The following is a 14136-nucleotide window of genomic DNA, read 5'->3' on the forward strand; positions in this document are numbered from 1 at the left end:
ATGGTCTGGAAATATGACATATAAATGCAACAAAATGTAACAAATTATCAATGTCAAAATATAATAATAATAATAATAATAATAATAATGTAAAACAGGCCACTTTGCTTTTAGATAAATATAAACGTATTTCCCTCATTAATTCATTACTCGTAGCCTATATACAACATATGCTACGGGAAAGACAGGCGGGTGAAATAATTCATTTTAGTCTACAGTATAGGCTATATAATACATGCCGTTGCATAAATGACTTCTATTCACATGCTTGTTAAGCTGAAAATATGTTCTCAAACATTATATTATTAGACAAATATTCGATTGAATTGACACTGGTGATTTTACTGTGAAGAAATATTAGAGTGAAATTTCATCAGTTCATATTTGTATAGCCCACTCAGGCCTACCTTCATTTATGTAACCTTCCTAATTCATGGCCCATTTAAAAATGGTTATTATAAAAGACATACAAAAGTGTATTAAAGTGTTTCAAATGTATCAATTGTTAATACGTGTCAGTGCATGCATAAATATCCAAGCCAAATTCTGTCCATAATGCGCTTTATGAGTGAGGGCCACAAAAAGACGCTATTAAATCGAATCTGTTAAATGTAACATAGTGTGTGTTTACAAATTTAACGGTCATAATGGTAACACGTTGAATCCAAATGATTTGGCAGGATATTTTAAATAATCATTTGATTTATTTTTTTAAATACCTTAATTCATTTTATTTATTTTTTTTTTTCTTTTCGATTTCACTCCACTTGTTTCCTGTTTGCTATAAACTTCAAATAGCTTTACAGTTGGATTGACTCACTGACGCAGTGATTTAGTAACTCCCCAATTCTAATTCCATAATACTTTTTAAAACATTTTTTTTTTCACTTGTTTCTTCACTGTTAATCCTTTGACTATGGAATCGTCACAGAACGTTTCGAAAAATAGACGAACATCCTACTTTGCATTTCTGTCTTGTTATGAATATTATTTGCAAGAGAGCGTTATAGCAGTGACATACATATTAACCATCATAAACAAACATAATCGAATAATGCACTGGTTATCAGAAGCAGGGGCAATAAACAGGGAAATATTTCCATTTTATTGTTGTTGAATATAACATGAAATATGAATGAAACAATAAACAATTCCGTTTGTATTTCTGCATAATAATAATAATAATAATAATAATAATAAATAATAATCATCATCATCATCATCATCATCATCATCATCCTCATCATCATCATCATCATCAGCAGCAGCAAAGGATAAACCGTCTTTCGGTGAATAGGTTATAGGCTATCGATAAAGCGAATACCTTTTTCCTAGGATCATTCTTCTCCTCTTTGGGATATCACTGAAACTGCCAGCCTCTTCGTACACTTTTTATGAGCAATTGTGTTCATTTCTTGACCTACCTTGTAAACATAGCGGAAGGGAGGAGTAAAGCGGAGACGAACATTGCCACAGACTAGCCAAATGCGCTACCTATGGTGTTAAGTGTTGATTAGCGTTCCAAAGCATGAGGAAAATGACGCTTATAATATTAAGAGTTATGTAATTGTATTACATATAATAGTAAATAACTCATATGCATTTATTCACAACACAATGGAACAAATTAAATGAAAGACTACATAGATAGAAACGAGCGCATTTGATTGAGCCCTTTTAAAGCATTCTACTGCTCGGTGCTGGTGGTGTCTTTACTTTGGGAGGCAAAGGGTTAAGGCGTTTAAAACAGTATTAAGAGTCCCGACATGTTATTAGTATTTCGTAGTTTTGGGTGGCCAATCAGCGGACGACCTTTTCCCCCTCCTTGTCCAATAGGAAATGGTGAGGGATTGCTGTCAGTTACAGGTGAGGTACGACAGCAGAACTGGGTGAAAAGGGGCAGGAAACTGAGAAAGGTCTGGACTCGAGAGGAGCGTGCCAGCGGTGAAGAAGTGAGCAGGAGAAAACATAGCGCAGCCTCCATACCATCCGAATAAGTTGAAGGCGCAATGCGACCCACAACCCAGCTTGCGAAGATAAGTGGATATATCGGCCATTGAGGAGTAAAATGCGGTTGAACTAATTCCAATATATCCGTGGTTTTAAACTAGTTTTGTATTAAAATGGCCGTTCGCAGCAACACCTTGACGCCTTTCTCCATCCAAGCTATTTTGAACAAAAAAGAGGAGAACCGACATTTGAAAGATTTGGACGTATGTTTCCCCAAGGCAACTTGCTGGAAAATATTCAGAGATCTGGACACTGGTACTGAGGATTTGTCTTCTCCCTGTAAGAGTGAAGAGGGAGCTTGCATGGCCAGTGATCAGAAAAGTTATGACTCGGACTCGGGTCTCAGTGAGGAGAATGACAGCAAGTCGCTGCCCGTTTGTAAATCGGAGAAAGACCCGGAGCGCTCGGCTTCAGATGCACTGGAAGGCAGTATACAAGACGAAACGGATCACGAGTCCACTGCTGTTGAGCACGCAAAAGGCTTAAGTGACTGCGAACTCTCCGCTAATGTCTCCGGTGAGTGTGTACCATTGCTACAAAAATGGCAACGTACACAGTATAATGTCCTGTGTTAAGTTTACTTACACATTGTATTTGCGGTCCCTATTGGACTCATATAAACTCTGAGTTTAATTAACACTTGACATTTTACTGCGTAATAATCATCCGACCCACCTTTAAAATGCTGTTATTAAACTGACGCAAATAACCCTTCATTGAATCTGGTATTATAAGAAACATATTTGGGTGTGTATTTGTGTGTGTGTGCGCGCGCGCGCGCGCAAGTGTTTTCAGCACAGAGTAGGATACTCTATTAATTTTGCTAGATAGAAATATACCCAACAGAACTGTGCTCTGTAATTCTCTGTTTATCAACATCAGGAATTCTACAGGTATGAGAGAGAGGTTGAGAGTTGTAATGATAATTGTAGCAATTCCATACACACAGATTACCTTTTGGCGCATGTATTAAAACTTTCATTTTGAGGACGGCATATTAGACATCCATTAATGTTAAGTTAAAGCTAATTGCTGCATTTGCTCCTTTATTGTCCTATGATAATTAGAAAAGTTTGATGAATGTGTTAATACTTTATCGCATTTTAAATAAAAACAAAACTAATACGCAATGTTGCGTAAAGGCTTGAGGAATTGATCGCGATTAATATAGGCCTACATTTCACGAACCAAAGTTAAGCAGCTTACAACTGAAGATAATATTGACACCTTTCTTTCAGATTGTAACCTCCTGGACGAGTCGAGCTGCGACAAAAGTACGGATCAGCCTAAACAGAGGAAGAAACGCTCGAGGGCTGCGTTCTCTCACGCACAAGTATTCGAGCTCGAGCGGCGATTCAATCACCAGAGGTACTTATCCGGACCAGAGAGGGCCGATCTCGCGGCCTCCTTGAAGCTGACAGAGACCCAGGTCAAAATATGGTTCCAGAACCGCAGATACAAAACCAAACGTCGACAGATGGCCGCCGATTTGCTGGCATCGGCTCCAGCTGCGAAAAAAGTGGCCGTGAAAGTTTTGGTGCGGGACGACCAAAGACAGTACAACCCAGGGGAACTCCTCAGGCCCCCGCTACTCTCCCTCCAGCCTCCGTATTATTATCCTTACGCATATTGTCTCCCGGCATGGACGCTGTCCGCCTGCGCTGGAAATCAATGAGAATGGGGACAACAATTTTGAGTTTCAACATATTTATTTTTTTTCCACAAAAAGAGACAATTGTTTGATTTTGATCTGAAGAGAAAGAAGAAAAATTCGCAGGACTGCTCTAAACGGATCGATCATTGTAAACTGCCTCATGGTATCCATGTTTTGACAGAGACCCCTTCTATGTTGGACTATTGATGACAAATGCCCTACTGTTTGTGAATGTATGGACTGTTAAACACCTAACTCTTAAATGTTTCCGTAGACATTCGAGCTCTGTGTTTCCTGTTAACCTGTCTTGGAAAACGACAGCTTCCCGGTGACGTTGTGAATAGAGCCGTTACTGCTTTTTTCTGGCTGGGTTTTTAGGGGACCGGTAAGACTTTTCAGCACTTTTAACACATCTAGAGGTAGCCTGTGACCTTTTGTCTGACTGTGGGACTGGTACTTTTAGCGATTTGAAAGTGTGTATAAATTCAACACTCTCAAGTGAACTGTCTAAGGACCCGAGAAGACCTAACTCTGATTAAAATGTATCTGTTTTCTAATAGTTTCGAACTATTTTGTTAACTGAAAAAATTAAACTTATAAAGCATATTGGTATTATTCAAGACCAGCTTTCATGGAGTAAACGTTTGTACACACATCAAATGCATTTATATATTTTCTTTTTTCATCAGAACTGTAAAAAGACACGTCCTATTCTAGCGGATAAGCTATAACCCCTCTATCACAAAAGTTGCAGTCGTCGCTATCTTTAATTCTTGCCAATGCAGAATTCTATTCCTTATGCATAGGATAAATGTAGGCTAATGATTATGCGGGAAATCATAGCTGTATCACACTGCCTTTATTATTATTATTATTATTATTATTATTATTATTATTATTAATAAGTTTTATGTTAGAGTTCTGAGATTTATTATTATTAAATGTTATGTTAGAGTTCTGAGATTATATGACTGGGAACATACTAGGCTACTATACGACTGGTACGTTCTACAACCATCTTAATTATTATAAAATCATCTAACGTTCGATTTGTACTGAAAAACGGTCACTAAACGTGTGAAACCGTGCGCGTAGGCCTTCTTAAAAATAAATCTTATAAGTCTGTTTTCTTATAAGACAGCTGAAAATGTATCACATAACATTTAGCCGTGATATTTTGAATGAGTACCCTTTAAAAAGTGGCATAATATGTCAACTATTACGACTGGAAAAATACATTTTTATTGCTAGTTTTCTGCGCCATTGCTTTTACAATGGCGAAAGGGTCTTTTCTTCCTGAAGTTTTACACTCCTTATGTAGAGTATGTACAAACCTATTTCACCCAAGGCCGAAACAGACGCACACGATTCAAGTTAGGCTTTAAGATTTTTACTTTATTTTTGTGTTATTGTTTTTTTTTTTTTTTTTTTTTTTTAAACTAATGGTAATAATAGTCTGTCATGGCGACAATAAACGTCACTGTGTGTTTGGTAAATAAATGATAATGAAAAACAACCAGCCAAACAATTTTAGGTAATCCTCATTCGTTTCAGAGGCGTTAAAATGATTAGTTCATTCACAAAGGGGTTTCCTTTGCCCATCTCCACGGGAAATTGTGTAATCGCATGACAGAATCTAATGCAAGTGCCAAAACGTAAGGGCCCAAGCGCTACTCCCTACGAAAGTAGGGCAATGTTGCTCATCATACAAAATAGAGGGCCAATGTTGTCATCTTCGTCATTTTTATTTTCTCTTAATAAATCTAAATTAAGTTTGAATCTGTGATATCTCACACCTACGACGAAATCTCAGGTAGCCTATGCTGTACAGGAAATAGACCAGTATTGATCTTTATTCATTTGCCTAAATTGCCAGTTGCCTAGTCGTCATTGGACAGAAAATATATCTCGATTAGGCACACAGCTGGCTTTATAAATGTAAACAATTGCAATAATATTTTATGACGATTATTATTATTATTATTTATTTATTTATATATATTTTGTCGTATTGCCTAGTAGTAGGAGGTGGTGGAGGAGGATTATTTCTGCTGTCGTTAAAGGAGCGATAATGTTTTAGATCAATCTTATCACGCATAAGGTGAATATAAAAGATAAGAAATTAGTAAAATGTTATGCAGTGTGAACGATGTTGTTATCTACACGCACTGCAAATGTACAACTGGATTACCTTCAATATCACTTTTATTTATTTTTTTTATAAATTTGCAGTTTTATCCTCCCACATGTAACTTGCACCAGAAGATTTGTGTTGTCGAGGTGGCTTCTAAACCGGCGAAATTGAGGCCTCCACTACTGACTCAGGGCGAGAAGTTTTAGGGAAGCATAGACATGCGTCATCATTGTTGTATGTGTTTTAGATTACACATTTCACAACCGAGGGGTGTGGATTGCGTAACAGTTCAATTATTTTTCGCAAATGCATATGCTAATGTGCGCATGTTTTTAGCAATAGACTCCCATAGTCGAATAGATCTGCACCTACTGTACTCTACAGTAGGCCAGTATTAGGTGTACGATACATAATATATTTTAGAGAGGATTAACGACAGCGGATATAATCTGCAGAAAATTACATAATTCTATTGATACTAAATCATTAAATTATGCCCAGGAAGAGCTGACATAGGAACATCACGGTGTTACTACTCTCTCTCGCTCTCCCGCGCGCTCTCTCTCTCTCTCATGACGGATTTAAGCGCGCTTTTTGTAAAACGCAGACGACAAACCTGCAGGCTGTTGTTTCGCATTAGGTTTAATTGTGAAGTTTGTTATACTTATATGATTATATACTTTTTTAAACCATTTTGATAGCCTACTATTACCTGTCAGATGACCCCCTGACAAGGGATCATCAATGTGACGTTTCATTGCAACCACGGCCATATTAGGCATGCGTAAAAGAATGAACGAAAGGATTTCGGTCATATACATTTCGATATAGGCCTATTAATCACCAGGAGGACACTAGATTACCTAGCGCACACATGTACGCCTCTGCGAGCGATGAGGGTTGCCAGCAGGCCATCACAATGTCGCTATTCACAATTCCCGTCCTACAGGCAATATGCAGGGCACTTGTCAAGGCTTTAAAGAAAGAATTTGTCAGGCGAAACACAGATCTAAAAGTTGGGGAAGGCTATTTCAATGGTCCGTCCCCCATCCCTTGTCACGGCATATCCGTGGCATAGCCTACCTGCATGTGGCGATATCTGATATAGTGTAATATCGTCCGAACTGAAATACAAACACCCATGATGGTTTTTATTAACCCGTTGTAAAATATTTTCCCAGAAAATGAGTAGACACTTGATATGTGATGAAAAGAGCAAACAGCAGTTGTTCCGCGGTAATTGCGCAAAACATTTTGTGAATTTCACTGCTCCTGACTTCCAGTTCTTTAATTCTAACTCTATTAACTATTCAAACCACTTGCATACTGAGAGAGAGAGAGAGAGAGAGAGAGAGAGAGCGAGAGAGAGAGCGCCAAGTGCACGACAAATTCCAAACCCCCAACGACATAGGCTTTTACAGTAAGATATAGCTAGGCCAGGAGGGTGCGTTATAGCGTTAGCTAAGATATATAAACCTATATTATTTAATCAACACCTAGTCTACTAAGGAGACACTGTTTTCCATGGATTTAGCCGTACATTCAGTTGTTTTAATGATAACCTTTTCCATTCACCATTAACTAAAAAAACATACATTACAGCCGCAGAAATGCCGCCAAGAATGAATCGCCCAATCAATGAATATTACCCATTCATAAGTTTGGCTGATAAATAGATAAACAGAAAACAATTTTAGATACGACCTGACACAAAAACCTATGCCAGTATTAGCATCTTTCAAAAACATATTGTTCAGCAAACGGATATTACCATAGTTATTGTTAATGGTCCTTTTAGAAAACAATGCCAACAGAACCCTTAATTCAAAGTTCAAGGCCTATAATTTATTAATTCTGCAACGCCCCGTGGGCGACTTGAGCAAAAGCGGGTGGTGCAAATTTAGGTAGCTTAGATCTTACAGCAAGCAGGTGTTTCACAATTAGACTGCAGTACGTCTGTGTGCCTCCTCTTTCAAGCGCAGTCGGAAAATTACCAAGTATTTCCACATTGTATTATAGACCTTCCGCGTATTTAGTCCAATTTGCATTCTGTTGTTCATTGATTTCATTTAAATAAATGAATCATTTAGATAAATTCTACGGAGTATTCCACTGCAGGTCATTTGTATACGTCTAGTAGCCTATTTATTGACTCAAATAGGGTTAAGAGGAAAACATTCCGAAATAGAAAACGAATCAGTCGACCTTAAACATTACCTAAAATAAATGCACCTGGGGAATGGTCCGTCTTTAGGAGAGTACGCTTCACTGAACAAGCACAGTTGATAGCCTATATTCAGTTCTGACAACAAATTTCGCATATAATTAGGAACGTATACTGGGCCTTTATAAGTAGTGAATTGGTGATAGTCAACTTCATAATTCTGGAGTAAGTGCGTGGCCTACATCCAGTCAGACCCCAAAGTTAACTACCATTGCATCTGGTAAACAGACTGAATCAAGCATTCAAGCATTTTTTTAGATTCTCACGCACATATAGTCTACATTATGAATTAGTATGCTATGTAACAGTATGTTTTGAAATATATTTGTAGCACCGAATTGAATCATATATTTATCTGGTACACTGCAAATGAATACATTTTGTATTTTGTACATATAGTATCACACAGCCATTTGGGTCGTACATGTGTAGACAACACTATCTATTTGTAGTCAGAACGAGAGGAGTGAGATTTCCAGGTATTGCTGAAGTTTTGTTCTTGCTATAAATTCAGCTAATTTTCAGTCACCTCACCTGTGTTAGTTTTATTGGCACATGATATTCAGATGAGTGAATAAATGCATTAATTATTGTATAATGTAGGCATGCATACTTTCAAAAAGAGAGTAACGACTCTTTACGCATTGTCTACCCCTGGGAACAGGGTTGATCTCTGAGGACGAATTTTTATATCACTTGCCCTTACTTAATGCAGGGCACATGGCAAATTGTAAACTGCAATTCAATTTTGGACATGGCAACATGTATCATGGATAACAGAAACACTGCTTCCGCGCATTGAAAGGTATTTCAAATGTTTAACTGGTACAGAATATTCAACGCAAACGTAAATGACAGAAGTGCGTTTCCGTTGTTTCATCACCACGGTGACCCCAATATAGAAGAAAAAAAAGCATGTGTTACCGTAGGTGGGAAAGCGTTCACATTTAGAATATTAGTAACAAAAATTACATTACTAAGAGGTTTACAAAATAATTGTAGCTTTTTGAATTGTTGTTTTATAACCATTAATGAGCAAAACTGCTTTGAGTCGGTAGATTGATTCGGCTTAAATGTTGATGGATCAGTGTGATTGCAAACGGGCCATTTCTGATTTATATTATTTGACTACAAACATTTTAAAAGTTTAATTTAAATCGGCGAATGAAGAACTATAAACTAGCCTAGAGAGGGTTAGATTATGGCGGTTCGGTTATGCCTTTTATTGTTCAAGGCCAAAGTTAACATAGGTTTATGCAGGTGTAGTTATACGTAGAATACTTTGATCAACTTTAAAGGGCTTACGAAAATACTGTTGTTACAACTTTCGAGTTAGTAGTGACTTCAAAATGGCTGCGCTTGATTGACCAGTACACATATAACAGGAAATAGAATGCTTTTTAAGTAGTAAAAACTTCAATTTTCAAAGAAATCTATATAATTTAGTGTGTAAATGAATATCATTTAACTGAAAAGCAAAAAATCCCCTCCCTTTACAGAATAATTTTATATGTTTGTATATATGTATATATATATATAATTTTATTTTCATTTATATATTTTTATTTATACAGATATGCAAAGTTAGTAGTAACTACCAAAATACACTGGCGACTTGGCATACTCTTCCGATGTAACATCCAATAAATATTCTTCCAAGGATTAAAAATATTCCACAACGAGCACATTTTAACAATGAGATACTTCATTATTTAGGTTAACCACCTATACAAATATGCTACGATTTTTGGAATGAGTCACACAGGTTCATGTAGCCTACCCAGATAATGGCGTGCAGCACGTTCACAGAACGAGGTACGTCCACAAACCCACTAACACAGAACACTTGCTCACGCAACCTTCTGTGTACACACGTGCGTGGTGCGTGCATTCTTCCAAACGTAAGCGTGTCCAAAATTAGGAACACGGAAATGCATATGCACGCGCGCACACGCACAAACATATTTGCCAAACACTAACACTAAATTGATGTTGGGGATTATATATTTTTCTCAGGAACACATTCTGTTGATCGACCTAAACAAGAATGATGATTTAAGTGGTGCTATTCATTAAAACACAATTTAAAGGTTCAATGTTAAAAGCTGCAATTTTTAGTTGCGACTTTTCTGTTACTCTATACTAAAGACGAATGTACCATTTTTATTTTCATAGGATTTACAACTTTAACATGGAATAGTAATTTCCCAGTTTATAAGTACATCTTTACTATCCTGTGAATGCCTGTATATTTTTGGTAAGATTTTGCACGTCAAGGACAATTTCTTTATACATGTTAATAGAGTGCGGTTGACACACATAATGGCACTTAATCAGTGAAATTATTTTCCCTAGCGAGGAGACATGTTCCAGTTGTTGTTCTAGATCACATTTCAGATTTAATGATAGAAAATTACCATTTCAAATGCTACATTTTTTGACACTTAAATCCGTGCACCATATGTTTCCTTCTGCGAGGGATACATTTATTCGAGCATAGAACCTAATGAAATTATATTTAGAGATGTCAGGTTACGATAGCCCAATTTCAAAGTCACGACATAGCCTACTGCCCAATGTGACCGTTGGGATTTGTATAGGCCTAAAACTTTTTATTTTATTTTTTTAATGCACCGGGGGTGTTCTGACAAACATATAATGGCAAAACCGTAATATTAATTAGCATATATCATGTTCCCATGCCTTTGTTCGCCTCCGAATTTCAATAACCGAAGAACATATTAATTCACAAATTCCGTGACAGGTTAAACGAAGGGATTAAAGTAGGCTACACGTGATCTTACTGTGTAAAAGCATAAAAAGTAGGCTACTAAAATAAAAAGTATATATTTTATTTTAAAATACACGTCAAAGAAATATGAAATATAAACTTACATCAGGTTGGTTATATGGTTTGAGTAAACATCCAGTCAATTAAATAAGGCTTAAATTAGACTCATATTCTTTAACCTGCATCTATGGAGGGGTACAAAGTCCAGTGTTAATTCAACTCTTAACATATAACATTTGGTCTCAAATAACACTGGACATTTTACTGTGTAATAGCCTAGGCCTATATATATATATATATATATATATATATATCCGCCACATTGCACTAATAAATAAAAATGTAGGCAATCGATCCGCCATCCTAAAAAGCATAGTTGAATATATTTCTATAAATGCGCCGTGGACGCGCAAAGACTGCAACCGTCTGCAAACACTACGGAGCTAGAAATTGCACTTGGGCATGTAATTCCAAAGGTGATGCCGCCTACCTTAGGTGTGAAATAAAAAAATAACATGATTAGCATGGTAAAATAAAATGCAGGTTTGTGGTCTCAGTAAATAAAGCGATGTATTTCGACTGTATTTAGAGCTCGATCTGTATTATTATGCAGTTGAAATTTGCTTTGCCCATCCTTTAGAGAACATTCATTATAGGCATATAGTAGCCTACACAGTTCATTAAGTAAATTCACTGGACTTAATTTCATTTGTTAAATGTCTAATTGGCCGGCTCTACATAATTAATTTTGACATCTGAGGGAATCTGGTGCAAAAAATTACAATGATTCAATTCTGATTACATTTTAATGCCAGTAAATTAGCTGCATCTAAATAAATAAATAAATAAATAATCCTCCGAATGGAAAGGACATGATTTTATAGTTCCAATAGCTTTGTCCACATTAGCAAAACACGTGTAGGTCATGTCAAACGAACCTGAGAAAGTATCGTTAAATACAAACAGGTATTTCAAGATTGGCCGACATAGTTTACATTTTACTTAATTTTATTTGCCGGTGCACTTTGCAACTTTTCGTGTGGCCCTGAAACTTATTGGGGCATCGAATAGGTCTACATAGATTACAGTCAAAAACTTACTCGTACGAAGGCCTGTCCGCATTTTAGCTTCAGAAATATGTTAAATAGGAAAATTTCCACTGAAGAGATTCGATAATAATAAACACGAAAAGCTAGTAGGCTATACCATTTTGGTACAACAGGAACACTGACAGTTGGGCTAGGATGTCCTTTCGAAAATAATTTTATGTTTATATTTTCTTACAAATTACATCCATTGTGTTTTTTCCGCAATAAATATGCTACTTAAGAAGCTATCACGTCTATAATGTGTCACTGCTGTTAGAAATAGATAGGTTGACACAAAGACAAATAATGTAGGCCAATCTTGTCGAGCCAAGAGCTTCATTTCAAATATAACGTTTCCTCTCTTTTGGGCTTACTTAATGGCCTAAATAATTAAACTGCACATAAAGAAACAATTTAAACCTTCATTAAAACTTTTATTTAGCCTATCTGCGCTCCAAGATGCCTGTGAAATGAATTGTTTAACTACACACAACGGCATCTTTAAACGGTGACGCTTTCTTGTTGTAGGCTACATCAGCGTAAATTTGAAGATTCGCACGTTAAGTAGGCTGCGTAACGCTGACGTGCTATTTCTAATCAATATTGTGTGCAGGCAGGGGAATACACATTCGTATATGGGTAGATCCCCCAGACTGGGAACCCTGATTATCTGTGACTACAAATGCATTGCAGTCGCAAATGCACACACTTGGAAAGATAAAACTTTGGTCACTTAAATGCTGCTTTACGACCACAACAGTAGGTTTACAAATGTGTTCTGAAATAAAAGCGATTTCTGTCCTTGGACGTGATGTTGGGTGATTGTGCAGTTAAAGGCAGTATATGTGTCATAACTAGAAGAGTGAAGAGGCCACACACTGCTGAACGGGCAGGGTGTCCATCTGACAGACAGTGCTTATTCGGGCTTAAATGTGACACACAGGGTGGACTTCCTTCGTTGTTAAACTATGCCAACACAAACACTCTCATAGAGCTGAGGTGGCTTTTCAGACCGATACACATTACCTCTTTCATGAAGGACAAACCCGTGTTGATTCGCTTTGGGGACACTGCCCACCAGCTGCATGTGGCCGGGATGGATGATGCACGGATGATTTCATCACAGCGCAGAAGCAAAAGGCTTTTTTGCTATTGCCCTTTTCTTTAATGTTTAAAATGAAGATATTTCACACATGTTCCTAGAAATTGGCGAATGCTTAGTTAAATGTTTTACATGCAGCATTCACAAAGAGGGTTTTGATTTTTGAATTCAAAATTTTAGGCTTATTTTTATTTTTTAACGAAATATGTGAACCTCAGCACGAACCACCTATCTACACAGCAAAAAGAAGAAAAAATAATCATATTTATTCAACTCAATTATTAAATTAAATTTAAGCTGAAAACATGCAAACAACATAAATATAACAGAAATATATCAAAGCAATACAAAGCAAGCAAATCAAGAGGAACCACTGTCCACAATTAAATTGAATAAATGAATTTTATCATGGAAAGTGTAAATGATTTTTTTAATTATAGTTTTTTTTTGACAGTGTCTAATCAAATTTAAGTATTCAGCAACACACGTAGTTTAGTACAAGTGACACCTTGATTGGAAACACAGCTTGGCTCCTCTTGTTTATCACATCCTCTTACAAAACAACACAGAGTGCGACTGCACATCTATAAGTGATCTTATCTGGAGGTGCTTCCCCCTCTTAATGTGCAGGATTGTGAAAGATTTCGTAAACAGTCTTTTCACAAAGTGCTTTCCCTTAACCATTTCATTTAGTCAAGCTTTGGTTTCCCATTATTGCCCTTTAACACTCCCCAAAACTGAAAAGGACAAGAAGAAGACGAAGAAGAACTTATTTTCTATTCCATCTCAGTCATAAAGGTCAGTTATGCTTGTGTAAACTCTTGCTTTTCCCAAGACCTCTTGGAACCAAAAATATGCCCTCTAGACTGAAGCTTATAGTACCTCTCCCTGTGTGGGGTAATGGCGAGGAATGCTCTGCTGGCTCACTCACTCAGCAAAATCATAACACCTCCTGTTCTTGCCATCCCATACTTCCTATTTTACTTTCTCAAACCAAATGTGAGGTAGTTTCCTTTCACAGCATTTAATTTGCCATTCGTGAGTAATGCCCAGTATATTTAGCCATAAATTGATTTTTGCATGTTTCATAAAGTAACCCCAGCTGTCCGATGGCCTGCAGTGCTCTCTCATAA

General features: G+C 36.9%; 1 protein-coding gene across 1 annotated transcript; it reads left to right on the forward strand.

The window, feature by feature from the left end:
* Nucleotides 1-1880: 1880 nt before the first annotated feature.
* On the forward strand, nt 1881-4284 carry nkx3-2 (NK3 homeobox 2). The gene is made up of 2 exons (XM_064343855.1): nt 1881-2526; nt 3249-4284. Exons 1-2 carry the CDS (start codon nt 2124-2126, stop codon nt 3683-3685), a joined length of 840 nt encoding a protein of 279 aa, XP_064199925.1. The 5' UTR covers nt 1881-2123; the 3' UTR covers nt 3686-4284.
* The last annotated feature ends 9852 nt before the right edge of the window (nt 4285-14136 follow it).

Source organism: Anguilla rostrata, chromosome 7, assembly GCF_018555375.3.
Source record: "Anguilla rostrata isolate EN2019 chromosome 7, ASM1855537v3, whole genome shotgun sequence".
In the NCBI taxonomy this organism is placed as follows: Eukaryota; Metazoa; Chordata; class Actinopteri; order Anguilliformes; family Anguillidae; genus Anguilla; species Anguilla rostrata.

What these genes read in the sequence shown, in the direction of transcription:
- nkx3-2 (XM_064343855.1), top strand. Translation starts at nt 2,124, where the DNA reads ATGGCCGTTCGCAGCAACACCTTGACGCCTTTCTCCATCCAAGCTATT. An exon ending in ACTCTCCGCTAATGTCTCCG is followed by an intron (nt 2,527 to 3,248) that starts GTGAGTGTGTAC and finishes CCTTTCTTTCAG; the next exon opens with ATTGTAACCTCCTGGACGAG.